This window comes from Clinocottus analis, unplaced genomic scaffold (genome assembly GCF_023055335.1).
Source record: "Clinocottus analis isolate CAN_PGR_092001 unplaced genomic scaffold, fCliAna1.0.p SCAF_3, whole genome shotgun sequence".
Lineage (NCBI taxonomy): Eukaryota > Metazoa > Chordata > Actinopteri > Perciformes > Cottidae > Clinocottus > Clinocottus analis.
In genome coordinates, this window is record NW_027176042.1 from 9,020,167 (window position 1) to 9,047,045 (window position 26,879).

Here is a 26,879-nt window from a genome sequence, read left to right on the forward strand (position 1 = left end):
ATCACATCGTATCCGTAGGAAATTATAGTATTTCCTCCAGCCAACGAAGGCACCATAAAACAGCTGCTTTGTCCGGTTGGCACTGAGCTGACCTCTGTCCGGTCTGAGTCACCACGCAGAGGTTCAGCTGATTTCAGAAGAAAAGTTGAAACCGGCTGGACGCGAGACACAATACTCTCATCATTCTAAAACACAAAGATAACTGTTTCCCATGCTAATCTTTTTTGTTTGTTTGTTTTTGTTTTGCCATGTAAACTATTCTGCAGAAATTGAAACACATAAGTTATCTTAATTCAACAATTTCAGAGATTTTCAGAGATGCAGTTGCATTGAATATTCTAGTGTGGATTTATAAAAATAAACCGACTTCATTCTCAAGAAAAATTCTCTCAACATCTGCTCTGTTTGTTTAGCGTAACTGTAAATCAGTAATTGTATAATAAAACTCAATTACTGTAATCTACTGCAGAAGATATTTGATAATGTGTTGATGGGCCACTAGGGGGAGTATCAGCCTCACCTTTCCTACAGGAGTTCCTTTCTGTTGGAGTACAATATTTTAGGCGATTCATTATTTTTCATCTGCTTTTTCAACTGAATGTGGAGCTTCTTTATTTGATGCTTGAAAAATGCTTCATACTGTAAGTAAACGGACAGACAAGACGTCATAGGTGAAGAGAACCATATTTACTTACAATTTGTGTTGTGATTTTTTTTTCTGTTTTTCCTCTCAATATTAAAAAAAGGTTTAAATGAATCTGCATTCAGAAAGTGCAGTACTTTCTTTCAAATATTTAGTAGTACAGCACACAATTAACACAATACAACTTTTTAATATATTTATCAAATTGTTTGTTTAAGAATTACATAAACCACACAAAAATCCTAAATATCAATACAAACCCCTCGTATGCATCCAAATGTTCAAACCCACAGATCTGTGTTTTACATTTTTGATATTACACCATGAATAGAAAAAAGGGAATGAAATCTTTATGAGGTGACACGTGTTGTCATCTAGAGTATTTTCATTTAATTGTGATATTTTTGTATAACATGTTGTAACTTAATCGGCAGTGTTTTCGGTTTTATATGTTGAAAAAGAGCTGAAACACACTAATAAAGTGGAATCACATGAGTTTACGACCTAAAAGCTACTTAATGGAAAATAAAAGGGAAACAAACAGGATGTGAAGAGGTGAGAATAATGCCATAAAGTATCGTTAGATAACTATAGGAAATAAGAAGAAGAATTATGTAGATTACACATAACATGGCATGTTGGTGGTTGAACAAATGAAAGCAAAACACTTCAGCTCAACTAGAAAAACAAATTTCCAAAATACCAAAGTAAAAAAGAAAGAGAGGAGCAGTTCCATACGTTGAGGTAACGCTCACATGCTTTTGCAGCTCGCTGTCCTGCAGAACACTGCGATTACACAAAATCTTGAATATCAAAATCTCTATGATATCTCAATGAATGGCACTAAAGGGCCAAGCGTTTTATCGCCCAACCACCCAACTTTATTAGTCATTGCAGGAAACAAACACTCACAACACACTGCCTGATGCGCGAAACACCACGGGAAAGAAAAACGCATGGATATTAGTTATGCGTTGTCTAAAAATGTGAGTAACTAATGAGGTAGAGAGGGGTAAAACTAAAGCATGAGGGTGTGTGTGTGTGTGTGTGTGTGTGTGTGTGTGTGTGTGTGTGTGTGTGTGTGTGTGTGTGTGTGTGTGTGAGCGAGAGAGAGAGAGAGCACTCTCCTGGGTATGTTGCTGCAGTCCTGCGTGGCAGAGATAAGACCACCGCCTACACAGAAGCCTGTTTCTTGGGAATTAGAAAGCTGTCCCCAAAGTCCACTGTGACACACAACACCATCCGTCACCCGGCTGCGACCTCCAAACTGTCCAACAAGATGCTCCGGGGTCAGCCCAAACTGCTCCTGTCAAGATACCGTCTACAAAGTGGGCATGGTGTGTGTGTGTGTGTGTGTGTGTGTGTGTGTGTGTGTGTGTGTGTGTGTGTGTGGGCATGCAGGTTTATGACTTACATGACACGACCACAAGCATGCTGCAATGTCCTCTGTGTGTGTGTGTGTGTGTGTGTGTGTGTGTGTGTGTGTGTGTGTGTGTATGACAGAGCGCGCCGCTGCCCTATAATTCCTGGCCTCCTCCTTTCATCTTGATAACCTCTTATCAGAGCAAAGCAGCCCGTCCCTCACACAGCGGCAGCAGCCACATCCCTGCCCAGCTGTCCGCGCTGCCTCAGAGACCTCGTGTCACTCTTTCTCTCGCGTTATGCCACCCTTATTCAGTCTTTCAAGCGCACATGAAACATGCACAAAAGCAAGCAAAAAATAAGGGGGGATAGAGTTAAGTAGATAACGCACACAAAAACGAGCCTCAGCATCCATCTTTCCATATATTTGCAGTATCCTGTTCTGGAGCCGACCCAGCATGCACTGGGCAAGAGAAAGGTCACGGTTCACACACAAAGGCAACTTTAAGTTTTCAATTCCCCTTACCTGCATACTTCCGACCCGGGGCCTTCTTGCTGAGGCAGCAGCGGCAACAACAAGCGTATGTTCGTAAACATAAACTGAGGCAAAATGCCTCAAATATCGTTTTAAAGAACGGCGCCACAGCCGCCTCCTTCAAGTAATGCAGTAAATACAGTCAATCAGAGTTGAAATGGTTTTCACCCTGTTAGATTTGAACTTTCAGTGGTCTATGCCCTAATCCGTGGGAATACAAATAATACATTGCTCACAAAGGAAAGTTTCACTTTTAAATGTACATTATTCATCAGTCAATTACACTTCTTAAAAACAAACTAAATATCACAATTCTGTGGAAATACCCAAAAACAATGCAAGCACGCCCTCCAAAGGTATGTGATCATACGAGAGCACGAAGGTGATTCGTGAATACATTTCACAACCTGTGAGCTGATGTTGTCAGTGGCCATTAGTGGATGACTTCCCCAGCTGATCACCCCTCAAACACATGAAGGGGATATTTTCGTACCTTTCTGTACTTCCTGATCCCCGTCTGGTCAAAAATTCTTTTGAGTTGTCCTGATGCCTCACCGATTCTTTACGATGTTCTACGGTTTGTCTCACAGGAGACTTTCATACCAAGCAGCTGTTTGAAAGGGTGAAACGTTGAAGGAAATAGGTGACTCAATTCTAATTTAGTGCCACTATTACCTTTATTGATTTGCATCTGACCTAAGTGATGTAGCTCTCTTGCCCCTCGCTACATCACGAGGGCATCATTCTGCAGCAGGTTCTTTAAGTGTCAGAAAGGCCTCAATTATTCCCAACTGTTTTTCATCCCCTGATTTCCCTGGAAACTGTAAAGGAACAAAGAGAAAGGAAAGTTGAGGAGCTGCTTTGACTACCAAATGACCGGGACAGTGCCAGGCTTGTGCGCAGCCAGGCCGGGTCCAGCCCATATCTTCCCCCCATGATTGCAGCTCCTGTCCTTGATTTGCATTACTGTATTCCACTCTTTGCTGGACCACAAAGAAATTGAGTCTTTGCATTTCATATTTGCTTTGTTCTGTCGACTCTTTTCCATGTGGGCCCGGTCTTATCAGGGGCCGTATGCACATTTCATCAACAGACGAGAGGCGCTCACCCTGCACGCTCACCGCTGTAGAAGAAGCTGTACGACGCCTTCTATTTCACATTGGTGGTGTGCATATCTGTGCAAGCATGAAATCTTAGAAATATGAACCCAGTCGGATGTTTCTCTCTATCAGCCACAACTAATCGTTTGATAAAGGCTAATTAGGTGCTTTCGTTGTGCAAATCATCAGATACAAAGCTGTTATCAGTCCACTGCCGGCACACACGGCCATAAAAACAGAGCAGGGCAACCGCGATCTAAAGTGGACACCTTTAATCTTCGGAGGTTACGGGTGTTGATGTTTGCAGTTGATGAGACAAACATTATTTTTTGGGAATAATTACACCGTTTGAAATGATTTTACTTTGAGAGTTATGTCATATCTGCCCTCATAAGTGGTTTTATTTTTTCTTCTCTCTGGCCCAAAGAGGTGTGTCTTCCAAAACGTTGCCCCCAACCCCTCCCACGGACCGTCTCTTAGCCCCAAACTTTGCTGCTGGTAGGAGAAGTTGTTCTTGTAGCCAGCAGTATAATAGTGAGACAGACAGTCCACCTGACTCCACACATTAAGACCCCGGAGTCCGATACCGCTCAGCACGCTCCTCTGTCACATCCACTCAGGTAGGTGACCCCTCGGCTCTTTGTCTCCTCTTGGTCCTGCTCTTCACTGGACATCAGAATATAATCCAGTCGGCTAAATAAATATATCTGTCTTGTGAATGCACAATTTTTCCATTTTAAACTTTCACTGGTGAGGGTCTTAGCTCAGGCCATTTATTGCATGGTATGACTTGTAGAGATGTGAGGACTTTGCTATGTGGTGACAGATGTTCTAGCTGTTCTTCATACTATTATTATTATTATTATTATTATTATTATTATTATTATTATTATTATTATTATTATTTGCGGTTCTTCCATCAATATATTGCCATGGGCCTGCGTAACTTAATGATAAAAGAAATTTGGAAGAAAGTAAGTCTTAATATATATATATATAAATAACTATTCATCAACTTAATTAACCTTGTTCTTGTGTGAGACGCTGCTTTATTTTTTTCTAAATCTAAATGGGATTATCGCCGCCTGTTTTCATCACTGGATTTCTCAGTGCAAAGTGTGATGGTCCCTCCACGAACACGCTGTCTCCCTCGGCCGTGTTCTTACATGTTCTCACACTTCTAGTCTAACAGATTTCTATGAATCAGACGATAAGGGCTGTGTTGTGTCAGTGGAGCTGGATAAATTTAGCATTATAATAATACTGTCTATCAGATTTTCTCAGACTTTATCAGACGCTATCAGCCTCTTCTCTTTTCTCTTGTCTTTCCTCTAAAGATATGGAGCAAGAGTGTTCATGAGCGCTTTTGCAGCCCTAATAAAATTGATTTAACATTCTGCGCTTTCATAATTTATTTTTTTAGAATAGTTTCATCGGTTTTACGAAGCGATCTTCTTTTAAATATATTTTTAGGTCATTAAATGGTGGTCTACTCTCTATGACTAAAGATTGTATCATGAGTTATTCACCACCACGGAAAAAATGACCAAATAAGAACATCCTTTACAAATTGAGAAGACTGGTGTGAAAATGTCACATAATCTTTTCAGCAGTGTGACAGGGGCTGCTGCTCATAATTTTGCTGAGAAAACGTTTTTGTGTGTGTGTGTGTGTGTGTGTGTGTGTGTGTGTGTGTGTGTGTGTGTGTGTGTGTGTGTGTGTGTGTGTGGTTTAAGTGTTGTGCTGTTTGTCTACCCTTGTATAAGGCGTCCCTCAGGGCATGTCTTTTGCATTCAACTGGCACACCTTTTGTAGAAAGGCCACCGAGTAACCGTTTGGTCACTGGCTACATCACTACATTTATAGACCCAGATATTTTTAGTTTTTACTTTCAGCCACAGTCAAATGCGGATCCTAGAAAAGGAAGTTTGAAGAAGCCTGCTGTCGAGAGATCGTATCCCTGATAACTTCAAGTTACATTGGTGGATTTGAAGTGAACGGTATGGTGATAATAATGCAGGGCAAAATCAAAACAGTAAATCAAACACAGTTATTGTGTCAAAACAGTTACCGACAAAATCAGATTTCAGCTTTTAAAAGACAATTCAGACGGGTTGCATTCTGCAGGAGACTCAAAGCACAGTGGATTTCTCACATTATTGGTCGTGCCCGCAGGTCGAGGTGTGATCTGTCAGCATGGAGGATTTGACCGAGCAGTCCCACTGGGCGTCTCCAACTCTGCTCAGCTCCGACACTCTGGCCGGTTTCTCGTCTGAGCCCGGCCTTCTGCCTCCAGGAGAAGACGGGGAGGTGTTCTTCTCCAGCCAGGACACAGACTACAGCGGCCTGCCCTCCTTCTTCCCCAACCCGAGCCACAGCCGAGCGCCACCCACCTACAGACACACCTCGGGTGAGTGCTCCCAGCTATCGGTCGCCCATCCGTTCTTCTCCTCCACCGTCCACACCATGATCTGACTTTAGTCTCTTCTGTCCCGCTTTCTCAAGTCCGACAGGTGTTCACCTCACCCAGCCTCCTCAGTAACCTCCAGCTGCTGGACGGGCCGGGCAGCCACTCCCTGAGCTCGGCCTACAACCACCCGGCCTCAACCTGGAGCAGCAGCCCTCTCACTAAGACCCCGCTGCACTCGCACACCCCGACCTCCCTCTACACCCCCTGCGTCACCCCGTCCTTCGCCGCCTCCAGAGACGGATACTTGTCTCCGAGCAGAGAGGGCAGGGAGAGCCCCCGGCTTCAGGAGGCCCTGAAGGCCGAGCGCCTGAGCCCCCTGGGGGGCTCGGGGGCCAGTAGCAGTTTCCTGAATCTGACTCCTGCTTCTGGGAGTGTGTATACTCCGTCGTCACACTGCCACCCGCACCTGCTGAGCCCCTACAGCTCGTACATGACAGGCCAACAAGATTACAACTCTGCTGCCCTCTACTCCAGCCCGGGAGCATGGATCAGCCCCTCATACTCGCCTAAGATGCGCAGTAAGATGAGGATATCCACTCCAGGTGAGAAGATTGGTTGTTTCCACTGATTTCAGACCAGTTTATGATCAAAAAATAAGGACGTTTAGGATTGAAACTCTCACGCTGGTCTATTTAGTGGCTTCAATCACATCACATGAGCTTCCGCAGCAGATGGCGTTGTCCAGTGGAAACGTGGCATTTTTGTGATAAACCCTTCAAATACATGAGGCAATATTAACTTTTGCTTTTGTACAGAGGCCAGAGAGTGCGTTAACTGTGGAGCCACAGCTACCCCTCTGTGGCGTCGGGACGGTACAGGCCACTACCTGTGTAACGCCTGCGGACTGTACCACAAGATGAACGGCCAAAACAGACCGCTCATCCGGCCCAAGAAGAGACTGGTATGACCCGCTGAGACCTTTCTGGACCAACACAATATTGCAAAACATTAAATGGATACAAAATCCTTGCCGAAGCCATATTTATTCATGTATTTTCTATGTTTCAGATTGTCAGCAAGCGGGCAGGAACACTGTGTGCCAACTGTCACACAAGCACAACAACACTATGGAGACGCAACGCCAACGGAGAGCCTGTGTGCAATGCCTGCGGGCTCTACTTCAAACTGCACAATGTGAGTCCGTCATTCAATTAAAACTCACAGTAATATTGTGTTGAGTAAATCTGTTTGTGTATAGGAACTCAGATTTTGTCCTTGTTCCCAGGTCAACCGGCCCCTCGCCATGAAGAAGGACAGCATTCAAACGCGCAACAGAAAAGTGTCCAACAAGAACAAGAAGAGCAAGAAGGCCGCCATATTTGAGCCCTACTCGGATATGACTCAGCCATCCTCCATGGACGACCACTGTGGGCCCTTCTCCCTCGGCCCCGGGTCTCTCCTGACCTACAGCCACACGCCGCACCTCATATCGTCGCCATCCCCTCTGCATCCCTCCGCTTCCTTACAATACACACACCACCTCAACTCGGGCATGATGCCCACGCTGGTGTGAAAGTGGCCCTCGGAAGTGGTGCATATTTAGAAATCGACAGCCCGCTAGCTTGCCAATTATTTGTGTGCATTTGTACATATATGCGTTTGTACATTGGACGACTCGAGGGTTCTGTTTATTTTCACTGTAGTTTACAAGACGTTATCTAGTCAAGTAGGTTATGTTTGAAGTCAGGTGAAGTCACTCTCCTGAGGTTGCTGCACATGTGAACACACTGATGAGGGAATTGTTTCAGCTGTGAATATAAACACAAAGTATCTTCTCTATTAATCACAATGTGAAATTGTACTTGGGTTTTGTTACAGCCTGTTTCGTATTTGCTCAAATATCACCAGATCCGAAAACTACAGAGGAAATAATAAAAAAAAAATGTCTGATGGATTTATGGCGGCTTGTGTTTTTGATTGCATTTGAATTCCCTGTTCAGTGAGCTGACCGCAGCCAGGCCTGCTGTGTGCGTTTATTGTGCTCTTCTGCACAGGTACAATAGTGTCATTGTACAGGCAGCGCTCCACTTTGAGTCATTGCACGTACGGCGGGTATGCAAATCATCCATTCTGCAGAAGTGGCAAACATTTAACTAAAGTGCAACACTTACGCCTGAGTTTTATATTTGGATCAGCGCTGCGAGCTCGTGAGCAACTGGCCTTCGGGTTCAAACACACACACAAGGTCATGTTTGTAGACATATTTGTTATTATTACTCGTCACCATTTCTTTGCTCATGAAGGGGACATTTCTTTTCACGTGTAAGATTTCTACTTTCACGTGTAAGATTTCTACGTGTAAGATGTACCAGTACACTGACGTCCCTAATGTTGAAGTATTCAGAGTCTCTACTGATGTAAAAGTAGCAATACAACCACTATTTTTTCCACCGGGTTAAAATATTCATGCTTCTCTTTCCAAATCTTACTTCAGTGAAATTACAACCGTACAAATATACGTAAAGCATCACATGTTAAAGTATCTGTTATGGCGCAGATTGGCCTCCACCAGCGTTATATTATAACCTGATTATTACTCATGTAAAGACGTTTAAAAGTTGAAGCCAGAACTTGATGTTCTGTGGTTTGGTCTGCAACAATGTATCGTTTGTGAGCTGATAATATATTTTGTGTGAAAGTAAATAATTCAATTTCCATACTGTAAAAATGTAGCAGAGCAGAAGTGTAAAGTAGCACTAAACTGGAAGTGCCCAACTGAAGTACTTCGCTAATTTCCACCACTGTTGATGAGAACGATACTCAAAACGGACTTTCTCAGAGAATGTCTTTCGTTATATCGTTTATGTAGATGTCAGCAATACTTTTAGTTGTAAAGCAGACAAGTCAGTTTACTGTGATTGTTTATGTCCATGTAATCCCTCTCAATGAGCCAGAGATAACACTTTCATACTGATTAAACCGGGACCTTGTCGAACTGACTGAATAGATTGGACTATGTATGCAGGCGAGACTCTTCGACAGGATTTTGTTGTGGAAGACAACTGAAAAAAAGAAGAGAGAAACGTTCAATATGTTGTAATATTCCTCTAAATGCGACAGCACCGTTGCACGTATGTGCAAACTGAAAAGTATTCCTCTGTGCAGCGCAGCAGGGCTGGGGTTGCTTGCACAGGACTGGGAGATGACTGATAGGTTATCGCTGAGGCCACAGACCCCAAAACAATCCACCTGCTGCTGGCACCGCCACTCACACACTCCCTGTCAGTTAGCCAGTGAGGGGCGCCATGTACACCAGAAAGTGTTCAAATAAATCATCAGTGTCAACTGAAGACACAAGAAGGACTGCTCTGGGCAGATTGATTTTAATCTCTCTCTTTTAAAAAAAAATCATTATTGTTTTTTAGTTTGAAGTAAGATAAACCTAAAAGAAAACCGCAAGATTAACTATTTTTATTTTACCCGGTCAGGTTTCATAATCTGCGGGCACAAAATGACTGCTTTCCTTCAGACAAGAAAAAAAGATCACACACATCGCTGATTGTGTTTTTACAGCCGATTTGTACTCGCTTCACTGCAGACTCAAGAAATAAGACTTACGTTCATGCATGGCCCTGCAGCCAATTGGACACACACACACACACACACACACACACACACACACACACACGGTATCACTCCTGTCAATATTTTGGTAAAAATACAACTTTGAGGCACATTTTAATGACAATTGTTTTGCCAAGTTACTCATCAGACACCTGAGCAGAAAAAAAAACTTAAAATAGCTAATATCTCCTTCTTGGTGCGGCTTAATTTCAGTGAACTCCCCTGATTCCCCCGAGACCTTGATGTTAGGAACTGAATGTACTGATGACCTGCATGTGAGGTGACAAGAGGTTTTCTATTTGGATCAGTTTATAACATTGACCCTGAATCACATTAAAGCAGAGAAACCTTCAAAGTCCACATCGTTTCACTCCTCAAGTGTGATCAGAATTAGTAAAACAATCACAAGACACCTAATACAGTATTTTATTAAAAGAATACATTAAATTTACTGTCTCTGTCTGCTGTTTATCTCGAGCTGTGGCCGCCAACTCTGCTCTGAGGGAAATGGCAACAAATGACAGAGATAGATTAGCAACCACAGGCCTGCTTGAGTTCACTCACAAGCCATCCGTTGGTGGCATTCTCTCTGTCTCTCTTTGCTCCTTCAGTGTTTGTCTCTTTTCCCAGTCTGCCTGTTTTATCCTACAGAGCTGCACGGCATCCTTAGTTTTAGTGGAAGCTGCTACAACAGGGGAGCAAGAGTTTTGACAATGAGTTATTTGATCTTTGACTCTCTGGGAGACTCCATGAAATAGACTTCATAACTATCCTTGATTGAATTCATATCTTGATCATGTGTAATTTCAAACAGCAGCTTCCCTGAAGGAGCAGACAGATTTATTTCTGACAGACGGAAAACATGTCAACGCGACACGGTTGTATCTGCAGCCAGGAATAAATTGGGAGCTAAATGCAAGTACCACAGCCTGACTTACTTCTTGCTACTTACTTGCTCCTTTTGAGACGTGCGGTACACGTGCACCCCCTAGCGGTCAGAAGACAACACTGCAGCTCCAATTTTTCTCCAACTGACAGGATGTAAAGCTCTCCACGCTGCAGTTGCGAGATAACGCACGCGTATGCGAGCATACAACTCATATTGTCATGTAAATAGCTGGTGCATATTGTGATGGCACAGAGCTGAATATATAATTAGGGAGGCTCCATGTGACACCAAGAGGATTGAATCAATAAGATAATTTGCAACACTTGATTTATGGTCAGTGTTTTTGTCAATGTGTATGTCAGCTTATTGGTGTGTTGTATATCTCAAAATTTAAACTGTGATCAAAAAGTTATGAAGTTCCTTTTTGGAGTCAGTTTGCAGACATTACTATTTTCAGCGATGCTGATTAAGAATGAATCCAGGAGACAAAGTGCCCCGTATTGTTTTTATGCAATCTTAACATTATCAGAGGATTCAAAACACTAACTCTGCTCTAAAACCAGAATAGTGCCTTAATTTATGTAATAAATAAGACATTGTAACATGAACATATTACAGAGCTATGGGAGTCCTATGGGGGATATATTTTTGCACAATTACAGTTTGTTGGACTTTGGGTTTAGCTTGACAATATTAATAAAAGTGTATTTTGAGACAGGCAGCTCAAGAATCTGTAAAACAAACTAAAATAAACGACACAAGAAAAACATAAATATATTTATTTTTTGAAGCATGCCTAAAACTCCAGTACAGCCAACAATAGGAGCTGAGCAATACACAGTGAAAAGGAAGCATAACTTATATTATGTCTGTCAGTTCGTAAGTAATCAAAATTGGTCCTTGAATAACTCTTCCACTGTCTTTAGCTTATTAGGTTCATTTAAAGCACTTCCTGTCAGGAGAATAACATCCTTTTAACAACTTAACATCTGCTGTCAAAAAAATAAAAATAAAAAGACAGAGGACGAAGCAGGGTGTGAAGTGTTAACAGCTCACCAGGCTACATATTTATGGATGCTCCCACAAACTGCTTCTGCCAACCCACATTCTGTCAGTGCACAAGCAGAATGGGCTGTTTTTGTAAACATCAACTATTTAGTTTGACTTTTCTTGGCATAGCATTACACAGGGTGTGCCGTGGGGGACGAGATGCAGCACATTCACCGCTTCCTGCTGATGGCCATACCGCCAAGCACTCCTATTAGCAGCGCCACTCCAACTAGCAGACACCTCCTCAGGGTCTCCTGAGATATCCTTGACTCTGCAGCGCTGTCCCGCCCAAAAATATCGGCAAAGCAGTCCTGTAATCGAAAAATAGATTCGGACGAGGAAAAGAAGAGAGAGGGGGACAAATTGAGTTATTGGGACAATGTTTAGGTTTCTGTCTATAAAATATGAAAGTGCTTCTTAAACCTGCAATATGTTAGATACTCGGCACAGTAACAGTGCGTTAACTGAAGCTGCATGTCCCCGGCCGACTCACCCATCCTCCCTGGCTCTGGATCCATGCGCTGATGTGCTCGTCCAGGTACAGGGTCATCCAGTCTGCGATGCGGGGAACCAGCTCGCTAATGTCCTTCTCAACGCTTTCCACACACAGCACACCGCCAAAGGCAAACAAACCCACCACACGCCCCCAGTTGACTCCGTCCTTGAACACCTCGTCCATCACGCTCTTAAAGCTGTTGTAGGCTGTTTCAGGGGTGATGTCGAGCTGCGAGGAAAGCTCACTGAATGCTTGGGTGAAGAGCAGCTCAAACTCATTCGCTGAGTCCCGGAGAGCTGCCTTCACAGCCTCCACGTCACCGGACGGGGGCGATGACATCCCCGGCTGGCCGTCCCCATCACTGCTGTGGGCCAGCAAGCCGTTATGGGATGCTGAGTTGGCATCGTCTCCCTCCGTCCTTCCACCAGTGTCAACCTCTGGCCTCAGCAGAGAGGTTGGGTAGTTCTTCTGCGACAGCTTGTAGCTTATGAAGAACTCCACCAGCTCTCTGTTGATGTTCGACATTTTTTCCACAACGTCAAACCTTCAACGCACAGCCAGTCTAACACGCCCCCATGTGTCCTCCTGCCATTCCTCTCAGTCTGTCAGCTGCCACATTGGAGCTTTTCCTTCTCCTGGTGTTGCCTATCCAGCAACAGCAGCCTGAAAGCATACAGGAGTAAGAGAAAGAAAGCTTACATTAATTTATGGAGGCAAATATTTGTGTGTGTTTTGTTTGTGTTTATTTTAGCATCCACCGGTTTTAATGAAGTGATGCACATGAAACTCTTAAACACTTGCTTGAGTTGACTAATCTGTCACATTATCGTCGATGGGCGATGCTGTTTGATTGCAGATAAATTCAAATGACCTCCACAGCATTTAGCAGACAGTAATACTGTATAACATGTTGATATAATTTACTACTACAAAACAGACCTAACTGAAAACTAATGTATACCTGCAAGCTGAATACAGCAGAAAACATTTTTTTTTAAAAACACGCAGCCCCCGCGAGCTAAAAAAGCCGCCTTTTGCAGGCTCGGCATTGTGCAATCCAGCAGCACTAAATGAATACAATGTACATAAAGCGCGTCTGATGTGAGCCGACCTACCACAGCTGACAGCTCTGGCTACACGTCACGTAGACACTACCAGTTTTAGCTTCGCGTGCTAACTAGCTGTTTATAAACAGTCCAAAGGAAAACGCGTCAAAACCCGACAACGAACTACAACCGTGGGACGTATGTGAGGTCACCGTCGTTGACAGTTATACTTACAAGTGCTAAATGTTGTTCTGCCTTTTCAGAGTGCAGCTATGGAGTTACTAAAAGCTGAAGTTGTGTATGCAGACACAATATGGACATTTTTGCAACTGCAGACTCTGTGGCCTGGACTATGGTGCACGCTGGCGGTTGGCCAATTCCGCTACTGTACAAGCCTCAAGTCCCGCCTCCTCCCACCGCTGCACCAATCAACGCTGCGACAGACCGGAAGTAAGGGGGCCCTTGAAAGCGAACTAATTGGAAAAGCATGTAACGTTTGTTCTGGATAGATCTGACGTCGCCTAATGAATATGGACGACCCCGTAACCTGCCTCGTCTTTTCAATTTTATAAAATGAATGGAATCCTAGCGTTCAGGAAGCGAGAAATATTTTTATTTCGTTGAAAAATAACTTACAGTCCTCTAGTCTGTTAAACCTTTGTGATATTTTTTACTTATTCTCTTATTCTTTTTACTTATTTCTCTTATTTTAAGCATCTGCGCATTTATATACATATATATATATATACATATATACACATATATACACACACACACACATATATACATATGTATATATACATATATATATATACACATAATTTAAATACTCAAAAAAAAGTCTTATGACCACATTCTATACAGTTAACCAGATTTAAGCTTAGTTTCCTTTACCTTTAAGAAAGTATCAATGACTTAAATTGAATTTTAAAAAAAGTTGCTCTATTTAACAAAAATGTAATGGTCCACTATGTCCTGTACATAATGTTTTTAAAGTACCTGTTGTATGAACACAGCACAAATAAGTAGATTGAGTAATTTGAATAGGAAGTTAAAAAAAAAAAATCAAATGTTTTTATTAATCAAACATATTTACTAAAACATGTACATAAGCGGTTAACATATCCTACACGTTCTAAATGTGAAATGACAATATGATACAGTTCTTCGTCAGAAGGAAAAAACAAAAACACATGGAAGTGGGGAAGTTGGCATTATTTCATGAATCTTGTGAAGATTAAAAGTGAATAATAACTTGTATGAAGAAACTAAGAAGAAAGGCTAACATATATACAATGTCACTTACATATGCCATATTTATGCACTATAATGTAACTTCTTCCTTTTCTTAAGCATTTTTGTCAGCCATGCCATTGGAGCAACCATTTTGTTTCTCTTCATCTTAATTTACACACTTTCTCTCAACCAAGGCACACCTCTAAGCAGACTTTACTAACATAAAGTCGTCAAAGCATTTGCGGTCCCGTCTTGCAAAGTGCTCTCGTTCTTTGTGGGGGAATCGGCCGGGTTTAAAGGTTCTGTCTCTTCATCTAGGTTCAAAGTGTCCGTTTCTTCGTCCAGGTTCAAAGTGTCTGTATCATCATCGTGGTTTAAAGGTTCCGTCTCTTCATCCAGGTTTAAAGGTTCAGTCTCTTCATCCAGGTTCAAAGTGTTTGTCTCTTCATCCAGGTTCGTTGCCTCCTCAGATTTTACATTCTCATCTTGGTTTGTGTCAACACTTCCATTCTCAGTGGGTCCATCCTCCGTTTCTGGCTCACTGTCTGAGTCAATGGAAATAGTCTCTGTGCATGTACTGAGTTTTAAGGTACAGTTTAGCGTCTCACCCTGTTTGCTTTGGTCTGTGCTTGGAGTGCCAGACTTGAGGCCTCCAGATCTCCCTGTTGAGGTGCCACTAGGCTTGCTCTCCACAAAGAGCAAGTCGTGCTTAACTTTGTTCAGAGCGGTCATGTCAAATCCGAGCAGCACTGACAGCTTCTTGTTCTCACATTGTCTCTCGCACATCCTCCGTTTGTTTGAAAAGTGACTAGCAATGTCAGATTTCCAGAGCCACAAACTCGCAGAGAGTTTCTCCTCTTCTTGAGAAGAGAGGTATGGTCGCCGGTTGAAGTAGGAAGTTAGGAACTCTTTCCTGGCCTCATACGTCTTGTGTTCATAGCTTCTGGGATCCAAAGCAAGCCCATCCGAGTTGGACAGATTCCCAACAGTTGTGGAGGAAATCTTTGACTCCTGGCTCAGTTTCATCTTCTTCGGGTTGGACATGGCCTGCGTCGGTGGCTGCCTCTTGAGGAAGCCAGCCCCCGATGAATTGAGAGTCAAGGCGGATTTGAAGCCTTGGCCTGCCTGGTTCCTACCAACTGCCCTGCACTGCACCAGATGCAGTGTGATTGTGGAGGCAACCATGTTACTAGTGTACACTCCCAGGCAATGAATGCACTTGTAGGTCATCTTTTTTTCTACGGGATGCATTGTTTGGAGTACTTGGTGTCTCTCCCTCAGATGCATGGCCAAAGCGTCCGAGATGGGACCTTTAAGGATGGTGAAACACAGCGGACAAAGAGTCTTCCCAACCTCACTCTTGTACGGAAGTACGGAGAAACTTCTCGCAAATGAATCACTTTTCTTTTCAATGATTCTGGGAGCGGTGAGTTTGACTTGAGGTAGACCACTATTCTGAGCAAGGGCAGACTGATCTTTACCATTGATGGATTCTTTCATGTTAAAAGTGAGCACAACAAGCTGTACGTTACTGGACTTATCTTGTTTGAGGGTGAGATCAAAGGTCAGAGGTGATGCACCAGGGGGTCCAACAAAGTCATCAGGATGAGCCTGAGCAACATGCTCAATGATTTTCTCAACATTGTGAAAAGCAGAGTGGCACTGTGGACATGTGAGCCCGTGGATGAGCATGTGGTTCAGCAGGGTATCGCTGGGCAGATAGCGGTTGCAAAGCAAACACTTGCTGGTGAAGTTGTGGATTTTCATGATGTACTTGGCTAGTGCCCAAACTCTCTTTGCCTTGTGTGCACTCTCGAAATGCGCATTGTAAAGGTTTTCAGGAAAAAGCTCATTGCAAACAGTACATATCTTCCACTTCTGCGTCTGTGCCGTGTTTACACCGGCAGCATTAATTTCAGACACTGAGCTGTTGCTAGGAACTGTGGTGCGCATCAGACTGGCTGCAATAGAGGACTGATTCTTAACAGGGGCCGCTGGCTTCAAATAGCCGATAACTGGTTGTGCTGTTGGGTCAGTTCTAAGTTTTTGGCCTCTTATGACCAGAGGGGCCTTCTGAGAAGTAACTGGCAAGGATTGAGGCCTGGAGACAATAATGTTGGCATGTCCAATCATGGTGGTTACTTGAGCACCAATGCGCTCGTGGTACTCTACAACATGCTGCACTAGAGCCTCATAGCTGCGAGTGGAAAACTGGCAGCGCTTACATAGGATGTTGTTGCCATTCACAGGATTAGCCCCATTTTTGACAGATGATTCGGGAACCATAGCGAAATATGGTGAGACAATATGCCGAAAATGTTCTCTGTAGATGTGCCTTCTCACAACATTGTAGAGACTGTCCCGGAAGGTGCATTTTTTGCAAAAGTACATTGCTTTCTCCACACCATCTCCCTGCTTGACCCTGTCAGGAAACGGTTTGTCCTTCTTTCCCAGTGCAGCTCCCTGTGAGTTTCCATAATTCTGCCGCACTGTGCTGGGTATATGGAATATTTTAACATGAGTTTCCAAGATTCTCTTGCTTGCAGTGAATGTGCAGTATGGACAGTTGAGCAGAATTTTACTCTCAAAGATTTTCCTGTGTACATTGCGGAAGTGATTCTTGTACCCTGAGTAGTATTTGGAGGAAAAGGGGCACTCTGTGCAGCAAAATGGCTTTGATCTGTATTCCTAAAAGACATTTAGGAGAGAGAAAAAAACAACAGCATTAAGTTAAATACGGTGATTTGTGTGTATGCATTTGAAAAGGCCTTGGACACAAAAGTCAGATTTACCTGTGTTTTGGAGTAAGATGGATCCCATGCACAGATATCAAGGCAAAAACTACCCTTTACAAATTGCTCATCAGGACAAAACTCTTTGAACTCCTGTGGAAGGATTTAAAAAGATAAAAGGCATACATTATCATAAACAATGCGTAGTTTAGATACATTAAAAAAGGCACAGTTGATGGCATACAATCCTTTGTAATATTGGCCAAACTGACATTGAACAAATTCTGCTGACTCAGATTGGATTTCAGTTGGCCTTAATTGCTTTCACATTGAGATATATTTTCTAAAAAAGACATTTAAGACTGATACGGGATTTTAACAACACAGCTACAACTATCTTTGGAAAACATGCATGTCAAATCATCCGTAAACTCTATAATGAGCATTGTTTTTCCTTTTGATTTAGAGCTTCTACTCGCATGCAACACAAACTTACCTCAGCTGCCTCCTTGCAGAACTCCAGTCCAATGTCTTCAAGTGCTTTTTTCACTTGTTTCCTAGCTCTCCTAATTCTTGTCAGGTTATTCACTGGAAGCTGATACATCTCTCCTGTGAAACAGAAAATCAACGGCTCATTAGTTTGAGGCAACGTTCAGGCGACCTTAAAACAAAATCACAGGCAGCGCATTATGAACAAATCCGTTTTTAAACGTAACAATAATTACCAACTTTATGCAGAGACCGACTTCAACAAACAGGCGACACGCCCTTTTAACGCGTGTCTCTGCTGAACAAATCACTGTCAACTGATTTACTTATATCTGTGTTACTTTCTCCGTGTTCAGTAACGCTACTTCAGTTCCTCCAACGGCCCAGCACCGCTTCAAGTTAGCTTCAATTACCGCCGCTTTGACCCGCAGAAAGAAACGCAGCAGGTCCAAAACCTGCCTGGCCCCAATCTGTCCGTCACCCGGATGCATGTACCAGCCATACAACGTTCATTTGAGTTGCACAGCACATGTTGTTAGCTTTTGTAGCCTATTAGCTATATTAGCTGTGTTGCCCGCTCATGTACGCTTCAATCAAACAACATCACTTAGCTAGCAGCAAAGTTGGCGCCGCATAGCCGGTTACGGTTATTTATTTTTTAATTATCACCGACGAAATCAGTCGAGGCGTTTAACTTACCTGGCGATACGTCCGGGGACTAGCTTGGCACGAGTTTCCTCGCTACATAAATTGCGAACAAAGACGCTGCCCGACTGGTCGGGACGAACAGACTGGCGGTGATGGTCGCTCTCCTCGGAGCCGGTGCTGATGCTCGGCTCCACGGGAAGCTAACTATGCTAGCTAGTTAGCTCTGACATCTGCTCAGCTGTCGCGACTGGCTGGCTAGATGGTGGGGTTAAATGCGGTTTAGATGGGTGCACAGCTCACGAAGACTCGTGAACTGCCGACCGCCAGGACCACTACACGTACTCTGACTAATTATTGTACTTGTACTGGTGGTCAGGCCGGGCTGGTAGCTACGTTATCTATTTCAAGTGAGCCAACTCTCAATCCAAAATGGCGACGACAAAAAGACGGAAGTCGTCGCAGGGAGCTGGGCAGGGACTGGATCATGGGCTGGACGGCCCAAAGTTAGTGTTCATTGTGGTTGCATTATTACTATTTTTATTTAGAGTTATTAAAAAGCTAACATTTAACCATGTTCATTTATTGATTTGTGTTTTTTTATTTTTCAGAAATTGCCACATGACTATATTCAGTCTAGGTTACCATTGATTTCAAAAAAAAAAGAAAAGAAATGTTATATTTCAGTTGCAGCAAATGCAATTGTGTCCAATACAAGAACTGTTGTGGTTGTTGTCATTCCAGTGGTTCCATAACTTCCAGGACAACAGTGCGAGGCCCCGTCATCACCAGTCTGTTGACAGTCCTGTAGTCCATGTAGAGAACACACTGTCCGTTCACCTGGCACACAAACTGCCGCACCTAAAGACGATGTGAAGTACATAGGTCTTATTTTTGTCACAGAGTAAATATAATATATTTCCATTTTCAGAGCCATATATCTAACCTTGACTCCTGCAGCTGCTGAAGGGCTTCCAGGGTCAACGGCCTGCACATAACAGGGAGCCATGCCTCTGACAACAAAGCCCCATCCCATGGCATCTCCTATCACCTGTGAGGACCCGAGGGTCAGATAAATATTTCTACAAAATACAATCTGTAGAAATGAAATGTAATCTCCCCAAGTAAGTTTCCACTTTAAAGGAATGTTTTTGTTTTGTGTCTTAATAATAATAATTATCCACTTTTTTACTTTGGAACACTATTGTTCAATTGAACTGAATTATTGTTAAAATCCCATAAATGTTTGCCTTATCCATGATTAAGTTCTTCAAGTAACTCACCGTCAACACCCTCTTGATTAAGGGTGCCCCAGGTGCAAATAACTCTTCACATGTAAAATTTCTTCTCAGCACTGTAAAAGTGTTAAAGCATTTCAGACATTTACCATTTTCCAATTTCGGATCTCATTATATCCAATACTTTTGTCTTCATAAACAGTTTTTTAAACATTTCTCACGTAAATATTAATTTCCCACTTGCCTGATTTAGGATTGCATGTCACTGAAGCCGAAGACAGTTGTACCAGAGGTGGAAATCCAGAAGACTGAAGCTGAGGGGAGTTCAAGCTGCCTCTACGCCCACTGGTAACCTGCTTCAGATCTTTACTTAACCTCACTGTAATTACATTAGAAGTAACGTTAAAATGTGATATTTGACATTCATTACAAAGTGACGAAAGGGCCAGCATCTTCGTTTACCGGACTGGAAAGCAATGTTGCCTTGCTGAGGCAGACTTTTGTGCAGGACAAACGGACTATCGGCATAGCTGTCCTCTTGTGTGGACACCGCCATGCCTTCGTTGTCTCCTTGTTTACTTTCGTTCAACAGTTCAGATAGGCGGCGTCTGCGTCGGAAATTGATGCCGAACTGATAGAGCAGTCCACTGTCAAAGAAATCATGCTTCTGTGCCACTAGTGGTGGGAGTGGGGGAGAGAGGGAGCACAAACACATCAAGTTTTACGATGAATAGGTTTTTTTTTACCAAGAGTTGATGAGAATGTATTTGCTTTAGATTGCAAAAGTCCCAGCTTGCCGCACACTGACAACAGCCACTGACAGCCCACTCATTCCTTGTGCCAGACATCAAAGGGCCCAATGAAGGGCTCCCCTCACCGTGTTGAATGATGCCATGCTCCTGCAATGCACGGCACAGCTCCAGTCCCTGGCGCCGGCTCTCCGCCTCCCCGTTCTGAAGAAGCCAGTCGATCAGCTGGCAGCCCGGAAAGGAGCGCCGATATGCAACGCCATGCTCCTCTCTTAGCTGCAGAATGGACTGATTGTCCCCTATGAGACTGAAGAAACAAAGACACGAAAACACAGATCCGCCGCTGTCATAAATGCTAATAAACACAAGTTACTTTAAAAAAAAAAAATGCTGGTTTAAGGTACATTTCAAGGTCAAACGAGCATACCAGCACAAAATATACAGCAACTCTTACTGTTCATAGAGCCGTTGTCCTCGCATGAAGATTTTCACCTCTCTATTGAAAGGAAATGTGCCATCATCCTTGCGGAAACGGTACAGCAGTTTGGCATCCTTTAACACTGGCCTCTTATCACAGACTATAAAAAAGGCAACATACACTTTCTCATAAGTTTTGAAATTTGGCGCGTTTCTAAATAAAGCTACAACAACATTCTCCCTTTTTGTTTACCAAAATCTCCTCGCTGACACTTGTGTTGTTGCGTCCTCCTTACCGTGGTGAAGGATGTCATGATCCATGAGGTGCTGCAGGAGGCAGACGGCTGTTGCTCGATCCGGAGCTTCCTTGTGGCTCACTATCCAGTCAATAAGTTCCTGTGCCACAAAGCAGTTTGGGTACGTACGCAAGTGGTAGCGTCGGTCTTTGATCAGTTTTCCGTCGTGGAGTCTCAACCTTGAATTCAAGTTCAAATCAGCCATAATTTTAAACTTAAACCATGAATCTCCTTCAAGTCGGACCATAGACATGTCATATACGCCCCCCCTCTCTCTCGTCATACCTTAGTTGTTCTCCAGCAATCATGACTTCTCCTTTATGTTGTCTGGTTATGGCTTTTCTCCGAATGCTATCTGTTCGCTCCATGTTTGTTACATGTGGACTGGAAGGTTACGGGAAGCCGACTCTTAGTTATGGCCCTTTGTATTTACAAAATAGCCATTGAAACACACAGAACCCCATTTGCTATGTGGGAAAGGTGTTGTGTATACAGAAAGAAAGGGAGACAACGACATGGTCCATTTCTGTCAGGATGACACACACTGAATTGCACCTGCCAAAAGAAAACTTTTCCAGTGTTAACACGTGTGTTTTCTCTTCATCCTTATTTATTCTTAAGGCTGAAGCTATCACTGGTTTTCTTGTTGACGGTTTTAATGATGCACAGGGGAGATACACATTTTGAGAGATAGAAGTGAATGACTGTTGTTATCCACATGATCGCCCTTTGCTAACTGTCTCCATGGTGCTAATTGTCCAGCTATGGTCAGTTTATAGATGCTGTGATAGTCTCTAGGTTACCTATGGATGTTACAGCTTTCTAGAAGACACGCTGTTATGGACCCGCAGTGGATGAAATTGAACCTTAAGCACCTTTTTAAAGCACCCACATGACGGGTTGGAATTATTCCATGAGCACGATCAGTTCTCGGATGCAAATAAAGTGACGCCTTGTTTCCAAGAGCTGTTGTAATGATGGCTTTCATTGATTACATTTGTGGGTAGGAATTTAATATGTTCAGGAGGTGCGACTGTCTTCCTGCATGTGTTTTTGTGGCAAAATATGATCCCATTGTCTGCTGGCGATGTGCTCTTAAGCTGTTTGCATCCTATCTTTAGCATAATGTCCCTGAGCCATCCTTGCTCAGTCACACTGTCTCCTCTTTTCCTTTATTCCCAGCAACTAAAGCTGACTGAAACAATACCGCTGAGTTCTTGGACAGCACTTTCTATTGGTTTTGGCTTGAGTCCTCTATCTTGTCAGGAAAGCTTTCCCTATCTTTAGAGTAAGCGTTGCCTGAGAGGGTCATCTCAGGGCAGGAACATCGCTTAACCCTTTGATACCTTGTGCAGCTGTGGCACCTCTGGACACCGCTAGGGTGACATCTGCGAATCAGACAGCACATCCTGGAACATAACAAGTTTTTATTGTGCCAGAGATGTTGCCGAGCTGTTGTCAGGGGTGTTCGTGATTTATGGTGGGATGCTTTCCTCTTCTCTGACTGTCGGCTCTTAGGGCAGACATATTGTAAAATCAACACAACTTTGAGGGCTCTCCCACAGATGTTTTCAGCTCTGTATGCACATTTTCCATAAATACATAATTCTACATAGAAATAAGGCAGAAATAAGCGCTGTAACTCTCAAAACAGGACTGATAGAGCCTGGACATATCCCCAAAACAAAGCAAATCAAATCATCAAAAAAACAACGGAAATATATACAATTAAAGCTCCAAGCAGCGATGAACAGGCCTTCGCACCTTAGTGCATGTCGGGGATGCTGAAAATTCACATAAAATTCAAAATGGGTTTAGAGCATGATTTTAAGCAGGCTTCATTCAATAATGATCCACCACAAAGTTTTTGTAGGGGTCGCTAGCAAGCCAGTTTGTCATAAAAGTGTGAAACCTTTAATGATAACAAGCCCAAAAATGGCATTTAAATTGCAGAATAATAATAAACATTACCGTTTCAATAGTGCCTTAGTTGTCGGTGCCCGGGCCTGATTAAGAAAACACAGAACATAGAAGGAGCTAGACAGCCCTGTTTCTAAACGTTTTCATCTGAATTGATCAAACAATATGAAATGTTTGACTTGCATCAAAGCAATGAAAAAAAAACATGAATATGTTCATTGACATACAAAAACATAATATTGGGTTTGCTGGGCACAGAAGTACAATTGTTCCTCTTTTGAAAGTCTGAGAGTTCAAACTTAGCTAGGAGTGGATTCTAATAATGGGACTACTGCGATGTCCGCTAGTGGCCACCAGGTGTCAGTGTTTCCCTGTGCACTAACGAAAGAACACAGCGAGCACAACAGTGAAGGCTGAATTGTCTTCCAGCCTCCTTTTTTGTTGTTTTAAGTAAAATGAGGCCGTAGCGGCAACTTATATAAATCACCGCAAATTCAGTCATTCATTGAAACCAAATTATGGCTGAAGGAAAATAATTTTGGCTCCATATGTTCAGCATATTGGCTTGAAAAACAATAAAAGCACAACCTGGACGAGCCTGTGTGTGAAGGTATTTGACCGGTGCTATTCACCCTGTGATTAATCCAAACCAACGCGCGGGATGAATAGGTCTCCATGTAAAATGGAGGACAAGTCAAACAGTTAAAAAAGCATATTGCAGAAGATGGTGTTCCGCTGTGCAGACATTTATAGGTTTTGGTCAAATGATCATCACGAACAGCCCGTTTGGGCGGAGAGAGGAGGAGGGAAGAAGGGAGGGAGGGAGGGACAGACCCAAAGCGGCTCTTATGCAAATCGCCTCTCTCAGCGTGTTTTTATTGGAGAGTCGCGTGGAGGTGTAGCCTGGAAGGCGTGACATCATGCCAATGCAGCTTTATGAAGAAAGTGCGCTTCTCCCGAGCAGGCAGAGAGGTGCGTCCAGTCCACTGGCGTCATCGGTGGACTTCTAGCGTGCGGGGACTGAAGCCAACAAAAAAAAGGCTGCGCGGTGCAGATTTCCATTTCCAGTTCGCACAGAGTTTGATAAGGTGGGAGAGGCTTTTTACGCACGCGTGTTTCTCTTTTTTGTTCCAATCCTTATGAACTGAAATCAAAGTTTGGGATTACTGCCGTTTTTTCGAAAGTATAAGCGCGATTCTGCTGACTGTATGAAATATCTGTGGACATTCGGAGCTCTCTAAAGAGACCAGCTTTGCCAGTCAACATGAGCGATTCACATTTGGGACTGCAGAAAAACCCCATGGATTTCGTCAGCGACTTTGACTTGATGAAGTTCGGCGTGAAGAAGGAGGCGATGCAGGGGATCGACCGCTCCTTCGTCGGGCCATGCAGCCAGCTTCAGAGACCGGACTCCGTTTCCTCCACCCCCGGCAGCACACCTTGTAACTCGGTACCCTCATCGCCAAACCTCAATCCAAGCGAGCAGAGAAATAACCCCGGGGGCGACCAGTTCTGGATACCCAACAACGGGGGTTACCCTCAGCAAATGTACCCTCAAGCTTTTGGGCTGACACCCGAGGACGCAATGGAGGCCCTCATCGGCGCCACGGCGCAGCAGGGACACCCATCTGTGCCCCACGGCCAGCCGCCCCATTTCCACGCTGAATACGAAGGGTACGGCCACCTCAACGAGCCCGTCCAGCACTACGCGGGACTCCCGGGTCATCCCGACATGCAAGGCATCCACAGCAGTCACTGTCAAGACCCTTATATCAAAGACGACATGGGCTGCGAGTCTCCCCTGTCGGCGGACGAAGACCAGGACCTCGGTGCGCACCACCCGCACAGCCGCCGCGACCGGCTGTCCAACGCCGACAGTAACTTCTCCGACGACCAGCTGGTGTCGATGTCCGTCAGGGAGCTCAACCGGCTCCTCAGAGGCCTCGGCAAGGACGAAGTGATGCGTCTGAAGCAGAAGCGCCGAACCCTGAAAAACCGAGGTTACGCGCAGTCCTGCCGTTACAAGCGCGTCCAGCAGAAGCACGTTTTGGAGCACGAAAAGACCAGCCTGGTGTCACAGGTCGAGACGCTGAAACACGAACTGAACAGGCTGATGAGGGAGAGGGATGCATACAAACTTAAGTGTGAGAAACTGTCCGGTGCAAACTGTTACCACGAAACTGGGTCCACCAGTGACAACCCTTCCTCACCCGAGTATTTAATGTGACTTTGTTAATCTTCCTGCAGAACTGCTACTTTTCCAGAGGGAGGCATTAAGTTGACAGCTCGCCTTTTGCTCCTTAACAAACAAGCCCGTGGATCCGCCAAGTTGTAATTAATGTTGGACAAAAGGATATCGCTCAAATCATTGTAATAGATACAACTAGGCAACAAGTTTTAACACAAAATTACAATAAAGCATGCATGCAGGACATGCATGAAATGTTTTTTGTTTTTGTTTTGTTTTTATACAGGCGTATCTGTATTTTGTCTGAAAGGACATACTTGAAATCAGAGAATATTTCCTTTTTATTAATATACAACTTTAATCCTTCTGCATTAATTACTCCTCAATCTTCATTTTAGTGATTTTGCTTTGCTTAGTTTTTGTAGCTCAAATTATATTTTGTGTCCATGCTTCCTTAAAATAGACAACATACAAATTATGTTTAAACAGCATTTCTATTATTTTTTATGAAGCTGATTCTGCTGGACAGATATTTTCCTTATTTGCTTTTCTTTTTAAGATAATATATGATTATGCAAATTGTTTTTCATCCACTATGTTTTTAATTTGCTATGGATCAATAAAACTATGGTGACTTTTTAAAATTGTGTCTCATCGGCTAATATAATCACTTTCTCACGACAACTACAAAAACTGTTCACACGGGAAAATATTTCAGCTTCCTCAAATGCACAATCCTCTTTCAAGTTAGTTATTGGAATTTCAATGTGTTATTATTATGAGAGCCATTACAACATTTGTTTTTAAATTGACATTTGCAATATACAAATGGAAAAACATACTTTACAATTGCTAAATCCGCAAAAGGAAACACACACTACATCACAGTCTCGTGTAGTCTCTTAGATAGGTCGATACAAATGTGAAACTATTTTATGCGCAGTGGAGATGCTAAGACGACAAGCACAAAACAGTTCCTCTATTATAACCTACATTATACTAGGACACCATACATTTTATCTTTGACTATACATGAATTAGTCTTTTTTTAAATTCTATTATTATTAAATTATTATTATAAGACGGCCAACAAAAGGAGCGCAGTATCAGGGTTGTGGATCTGTTGGTCTGGTGGTGAATGAAAGGACGAGTGGCTTTCCCTCCTTCGCTGACCTTTGCCCTTCATGGAGTGCTGCTTCCTGTGGGACCCCGGCATGTGCGAGCGCAGCGGGCTGACTGGCAGGGGCTGTGGGGCACAGATAAAATGGAGTGGAAATCAGGCTTCCCTTCTGCGCTCTTCCTCAGACAAACAGATCACCTCTGCATTCATTAACAGAGGAAGAGAAAAACAACAACCTCGGCACACACCGCTCCGCGCTCCCTTGGCCGGCTCCGGAGGAATTTTTTTCTTGTTCTTTTTTTTTTTGTGTGTGGTTTTGTTTTGTTTGTTTCTGCCCTGTTACACATTTGAAATCCTCAAGCAAATTTCCTGACAACCGATCATTCCCAGTTCAGGACTACAATAATATTTGGATGACCGTAATAGTACCAAGGCCATTGTGATAATGTGTGATAAGTGGCCACATTGTAAACTGAGTTTATAACCTCTGTCATGGCCTGTGTGCTGAGAAGATAGAGAAAAATGTAGGGAGTTTCTCACCGTGAGAGGAGACTTTCTCTTCCCGCTTGGTGAGGATTAGCCCGGGCAGGTGGCTCCGTTAATGGCACAGCCCTTTAACCTGGAAAGCAGGTTCTCTTTCCTTGTGTGACCCCCTGACAGTTTTGACCTCACCCTTCTGTTGAGAGACAACGGC

At 43.5% G+C, this 26,879-nt stretch overlaps 5 protein-coding genes across 7 annotated transcripts; 2 read left to right on the forward strand and 3 right to left on the reverse strand.

The window, feature by feature from the left end:
- The first annotated feature begins 4,171 nt into the window (after positions 1 to 4,171).
- Positions 4,172 to 7,970, forward strand: gata1a (GATA binding protein 1a). 2 transcript variants are annotated; one of them, XM_068594601.1, is made up of 6 exons: positions 4,172 to 4,260; positions 5,816 to 6,050; positions 6,146 to 6,652; positions 6,866 to 7,011; positions 7,119 to 7,244; positions 7,336 to 7,970. In XM_068594601.1, exons 2-6 carry the CDS (start codon positions 5,837 to 5,839, stop codon positions 7,621 to 7,623), a joined length of 1,281 nt encoding a protein of 426 aa, XP_068450702.1. In that variant the 5' UTR covers positions 4,172 to 4,260; positions 5,816 to 5,836; the 3' UTR covers positions 7,624 to 7,970. The 2 variants fall into 2 exon arrangements, with proteins under 2 accessions (XP_068450702.1, XP_068450703.1); XM_068594602.1 differs by lacking the exon at positions 4,172 to 4,260 and adding an exon at positions 5,581 to 5,640.
- A 3,392-nt stretch (positions 7,971 to 11,362) lies between these two features.
- On the reverse strand, positions 11,363 to 13,508 carry LOC137796402 (bcl-2-like protein 1). Its single transcript, XM_068594321.1, has 3 exons — positions 13,390 to 13,508; positions 12,107 to 12,772; positions 11,363 to 11,924 (listed from the first exon to the last, which is right to left on the reverse strand). Exons 2-3 carry the CDS (start codon positions 12,632 to 12,634, stop codon positions 11,784 to 11,786), a joined length of 669 nt encoding a protein of 222 aa, XP_068450422.1. The 5' UTR covers positions 12,635 to 12,772; positions 13,390 to 13,508; the 3' UTR covers positions 11,363 to 11,783.
- Positions 13,509 to 14,215: 707 nt separating this feature from the next.
- On the reverse strand, positions 14,216 to 18,683 carry adnpa (activity-dependent neuroprotector homeobox a). 2 transcript variants are annotated; one of them, XM_068595208.1, is made up of 4 exons: positions 18,312 to 18,683; positions 17,620 to 17,732; positions 17,184 to 17,276; positions 14,216 to 17,079 (listed from the first exon to the last, which is right to left on the reverse strand). In XM_068595208.1, exons 2-4 carry the CDS (start codon positions 17,725 to 17,727, stop codon positions 14,608 to 14,610), a joined length of 2,673 nt encoding a protein of 890 aa, XP_068451309.1. In that variant the 5' UTR covers positions 17,728 to 17,732; positions 18,312 to 18,683; the 3' UTR covers positions 14,216 to 14,607. The 2 variants fall into 2 exon arrangements, with proteins under 2 accessions (XP_068451309.1, XP_068451310.1); XM_068595209.1 differs by lacking the exon at positions 18,312 to 18,683 and adding an exon at positions 17,849 to 17,968.
- A 309-nt stretch (positions 18,684 to 18,992) lies between these two features.
- Positions 18,993 to 21,325, reverse strand: si:dkeyp-97e7.9 (DEP domain-containing mTOR-interacting protein). The gene is made up of 9 exons (XM_068594989.1): positions 21,243 to 21,325; positions 20,958 to 21,136; positions 20,699 to 20,822; positions 20,373 to 20,551; positions 19,958 to 20,170; positions 19,740 to 19,874; positions 19,541 to 19,611; positions 19,204 to 19,308; positions 18,993 to 19,118 (listed from the first exon to the last, which is right to left on the reverse strand). The coding sequence occupies exons 1-9, from the start codon at positions 21,323 to 21,325 to the stop codon at positions 18,993 to 18,995; spliced, it is 1,215 nt and encodes a 404-aa protein (XP_068451090.1).
- Positions 21,326 to 23,859: 2,534 nt separating this feature from the next.
- mafbb (v-maf avian musculoaponeurotic fibrosarcoma oncogene homolog Bb) lies at positions 23,860 to 25,685 on the forward strand. The gene has a single exon (XM_068594263.1). The coding sequence runs from the start codon at positions 24,142 to 24,144 to the stop codon at positions 25,102 to 25,104; it is 963 nt and encodes a 320-aa protein (XP_068450364.1). The 5' UTR covers positions 23,860 to 24,141; the 3' UTR covers positions 25,105 to 25,685.
- The last annotated feature ends 1,194 nt before the right edge of the window (positions 25,686 to 26,879 follow it).